Genomic DNA, 4,815 nt, shown 5'->3' on the forward strand with positions numbered 1-4,815 from the left:
TCATTGATGCCGATAGACTGCACTTTGCTGAAAGGCGTCTTGAATTACTCCGACTCTGACCATAAAGAGGGAGATCCTCTTACGCTGACAATCCTATGACCGTACGGCATCGGACTTTACGCCCGAAAAGCACCGTCAGCACCAAATGCTAGTTAGTCCGAAGGAAGCACTTTTTTCTCACCATCGCATTGAGAATATTAGCAATCAATTCTAAACTTGGATTTTGCCGAAGCATTGCCTATTTGTAACGGAGGACGGGCTTCTCTGCCGTGACAGCAATGCAAAACTTGGAAATTATTGACTTCCTTTAGCGGAGTCTTTGACATCCGTAACTACTTGAACCATGGAATAAGGCAACCCCCCGCCTGCTAGGCACCAAATGCAAGGCAACGTCCGTGGTCCAACGCCAAACTCCGGTTCTCGGACAAGGATGCGGTATTAGACGCACGTCCATGCGCACAATTAGCGTCAGTACGGAATAGGGACCCGAGAAATGAGATCAAATCAATTGAGTACTACCACTACTTTCCAGCGACCCGGACGAGTCCCGAGGGATATGCGGGTTCCCAGACGTCTACCGCCCGAATTCAGCCCCGGATTGGGGGCCGGTGGACTAGGCACAATTCCGAGATATTCAGGAACAACCGTCCCTCCGACGGACGTAGAGAGGCTGCTTTGACATGTTTGATCTCGAGACTTTGATCCTGCATGTGTACCCTTTTAGTTTCTCCATGGAGGTAATCGCCGAGTGTGCTGCACACTTGGCCGAATTGGTTTCGCAAAGGTGCATACCACCCCGCCCCTCGTATTGATTTGCCTTTTACTCCGCCCGCCAAATGACGACCAAGTTCCCGCTATCACACTTCCAACCCGAAATATCCGGGCGTAGAAGCTCAGTTGCCTTATGGGCTTAGAAAGGAAGAGGGAAGTAGATGCCGCGTTCCTCAGCGGCTTACGTCGATATTTTCGTCAGTCGGGTGGCTGGGTTCGGGTCACGCCTAGCATCCTGATACATTCTCACCGACGTCTAACTTCAATAACGGGTTGCCTCGCGATATCACGTTCTCCTCCAACTTACTGGGCATTTTTCGATTCTCGGCGCATGGGCTTATAGTTCTGTTGCAGTTTCCACAAAGGTAGCGGTTGTCAAGCTGCCACCGAAGTCAAGTGAACACGCCAATGGCGAGTCTTGAGGATTTCCATCAGGGAAGCGGACTTGGCACTGGGTAGACAATTATACCTATGAAAGAGTGTAGAATGTCTCATCCGGATGAACTCTGCAAGGCTGGCGAATCGTTGCAATTATACTACTGCAAGGCCTTTACGCCCAACTTCAAAAATGTATAGTTGCCAGACAGCGGGTGCTTTTATTGGCCAGTCACGGGTCCGGTGCCGATCCCCGGAGTGCCGACGGGATATCTGGAATATCCCGAGTACGTACACACCTACTTACAGTACGGAATCTGAAACATTTCTACCTCGCCATTGTATCACAATGAGTATCTTTAGTTAGTTTCAAGAAGTCCTAGAACCAATATCAATCCAAAGCGGCTGGTTGGCATATGCAGTATTGATCTGCCGGGCCGGGCCGAACTGCATCCCGCCCCGGGACTAAGAATCAAGATCACGGAAATCTCATCGGACAGAGGACGTCAATGTTACACCCGGAGAACGAGGGTTGAAACTATCTACATAGAGATACTTACATACTCGAGAGTATGAATCAGAACAGACTTGCAGCAACGAACGAACGATCCATCTATTGCCTTTCTTCCCTCCATATTCCCTGCTACGGGCCGGCGAGCTACAGTCTAGCCAGACGTATTTCGATCTGATACAAGGCTTCGCGGGCGCCGAATCATGGTACCGCGGATAGATTGCGGTAGTTATTTGGCATCTCAGTTCACTAGTCATAGCCAGTGTCTGGATACCTAACGTATTTAGAGCAAGCGGGACTGGTTCTGCATCGTGGGAAGCGCGGAAATGGAAAACAGAAAAAACCAAATACAAATGAAACGCCGAACGCCGCACAACTCTCTTATTGATGCTACACAAAAGCCTCCGACGCAACGCCTCCCACCAATAGAACTCACCAGTCCACCACCGTCATTGACCCGCAATGGGGGCATCGGGAATGATCATATCGCCATCTGGAGACGTGACGTCGCTGCTGAGGTCAGGTATTTCTATATCGAATTGCGGTGCCACGCCAAATTGTTTGGTTTCTTCGTCGTAAGTCAGCCACTTGCCCGATGTTGCTAATCGACAGCCCAGCCAAAGACAGCGCTGTGAGCGCTCTTCCATCATTGACGCAACCTCGAAATACTTTTCGTCGTCGTCCACTTTCGTGGCCGTAAACCAATCGCTCGGATAGTATTTATCAACCCAAAGGAGGCCCCGCTGCGCGAAGTCGTCCGGCAGAGGACGAGGATCACCCTTATCTGGCCGGGGGAAGTCTTCCGACTCAATGGTCTTGATAATTTCAGTAGGCATCTCCGTGGGCATGATAGTGTTGAGGAGCAACGCAATGAGCTTCCAAGGCATCTTCTCTTCTATCAGTCCCATCGCTGCAGGAAACTGAGACAAGTGTTGGAGGAGTGAGAGTGTGACGTGCAGGTAGGGACGGATGTTCTCGTCGCCGAAGCGCCTCAACACAACGTTATGAGTACGAGCCGCAAAGTCCAGGGCGTCCAAAAACTTCTGTGTTGGAGCGGCTATGGTTTCAGCTTCATCCATTGGAACGTCTGCGTCGTCGGCACGGCCTGATTTGATGGCTCTCATAATAGGATTGCTCTCGCTACCATATTCGAGAAGTGAACACCCTAGCGCGATAGAAATGTAATACGCGCTATCACGCCAGCGACTAGTGTGACGTGCGATGTGGTTATCCAAGCTGTCGATGAACTCGTTGATAGACGAGGGGAGTTGATCTGTGTTCTTGCCCGAAAAGAGGATTGCGTGAGCGCGGACAAAGGCTGCGTCAATTTCCTGCAGCCTCGTCTGTGTGCCATTGAGATGCGGGTCGAACAGAGTCATAATTGACTCGCGAGCAGACAGGAAAGGAACTGGCACGCAGAGAGACTTGGTGTAATAGAAAAGCTGCTGCAGAGCATTGGGACGAGCCAGAATTGCGAGGTGATGATAAAGGCGACCCGTTTGAGGGGCTTTATCACTAGCCTTTGAGTACCAATGGCGAGAGACTGAAGTCCAGACCTCTCTATCCTTAAGATCATCATCTTCAATAGCCATACTGTAGTAAGAGTCAATACGTATGGAGCAAGAAGATTGGTAACAATGTCTTGTCTTGAGTTTACTGACCGATAGCGGCCCAAGTCGCCGAGGCATTCAATCCAAGTATCCTCAAAAGTTGGAACAGTCTCGTACAATAGAGCCATCATAGAATATGCCAAATAAATGAACGTGAGCATATGTTCGAGTGAGGCAGGCAGACGGTGCCGCAAAAGCTCCAAAAATGAATGAATCCCGTGCCTCCACATGCGCGCCGGCATGGCATACTTGCTTGCGAGCCGTCGTAGTGCCGGACTCGCCGAGGGATGCTGAGAAGCAAGGAAGAAATCATGGTGTTCGTGCAGCAATGTTCGGTGTAAAGCGATCAATGCCTGCCACTGTTCATTATTCAGCTTGGGATTGGTCTCGTTATTTGAACTCTGAGCGTTGTCGACCTCGATACACTTCGATTCAACCATGACGAGCCCAGCATAAATGCCCTTCACCTCAGCAACAAGCTGCTCTTGGCTAATAGGACGCGTCTCTGGCTGCTTGATTAGTACCTCAGTATTATCAAAGTCAGAGGAACGCGAATGCTCGAACGACCGATTGGAAGCTGCTCGAGGCAGGTCTGCGCCATCTTTCTCCCTGGATCGCCCGGCATCGGTCCGCCGGGGAGTAGAGGAACCTTCCTCAGGGGTCCATAGCCTGCCGGCCTTGTGCGCGGGGTCCCTTTGGAAATCACTATCTTCCGCTCGGCTGGCACCAGAAGCTTGGTTTGGCTGTCTTGCCCGACTGCGCTTTGGGTGTGAAGACCTCTGATCGCCGTCCTTCCTTTTATTCTTTTCTGAAGATGGACTAACGGCCCCTTGCCTGTCATGACCGGCCACAGAATCCTGGACACTCGGGTCGTCCTTGTCTATAGGTTCTTGTTTTGATGCAGTTGGTTCGGGCGGAGGTTGCGGTGGGTTTGACGAGGGCCGCATTCGCTGGCGGTCTTTGATTCTAAGCAAGTGAACGTCAGCATCGAAGCAAGCGGCTCGGTGACCAAGAGCATTACTGTAGCCATGTCCTCTCAACTAAATCGTTTTGGTTGCTGTCGTGCCTCTTATGGCCGCAGTCCTGGAAATGACGCTCCACATCGCTTTTCGTGGAGTTTACAGGAAACGTATAATCATTGCAATATGCACACTTTCGTAGGTTCGAGTCGTTGGCACGCCTGTAATTGGTAATTCGCTTCGAAAGGTCGAGACTTATGCCATGCGAATTGCTCGTCATTTTTGATGTATCCGTGTGTGATCCGCCCAAAATCCGTAAGAGGACGAAATGAGCATCAGTGCTTCGGGAGAACGTAAATCCCGAGTGTATTTTGAGCCGACAAGATTCTGGAGACTAGAAACCAGCAATATATTAAGACGGTCCCATTCCCTTTCATACTTCAGCTGGGACAGTTCGCCTCGGGGCCTTCTGGTTTGCAAAACCAGGTAGGAATCTCTCTGGCGTTGTTCATCACTCTTGTTGTTAATTAGCGAGCCTGCTTGAAAGGCAGAAAAAGACGAGGCGAGGAAGGGGGTGCGTTGATGGCGA

The 4,815-nt window shown here is 50.7% G+C and overlaps 1 protein-coding gene across 1 annotated transcript; it reads right to left on the reverse strand.

The window, feature by feature from the left end:
* Positions 1 to 2,106: 2,106 nt before the first annotated feature.
* On the reverse strand, positions 2,107 to 4,506 carry CCOS01_16865 (uncharacterized protein; the record flags this gene model as incomplete). Its single annotated transcript, XM_060465000.1, has 3 exons — positions 2,107 to 3,250; positions 3,319 to 4,287; positions 4,421 to 4,506. The coding sequence occupies 3 exons, from the start codon at positions 4,504 to 4,506 to the stop codon at positions 2,107 to 2,109; spliced, it is 2,199 nt and encodes a 732-aa protein (XP_060304488.1).
* Between the last annotated feature and the right edge of the window lie 309 nt (positions 4,507 to 4,815).

This window comes from Colletotrichum costaricense (genome assembly GCF_030867565.1).
Source record: "Colletotrichum costaricense strain IMI 309622 chromosome Unknown Scaffold_34.1, whole genome shotgun sequence".
Lineage (NCBI taxonomy): Eukaryota > Fungi > Ascomycota > Sordariomycetes > Glomerellales > Glomerellaceae > Colletotrichum > Colletotrichum costaricense.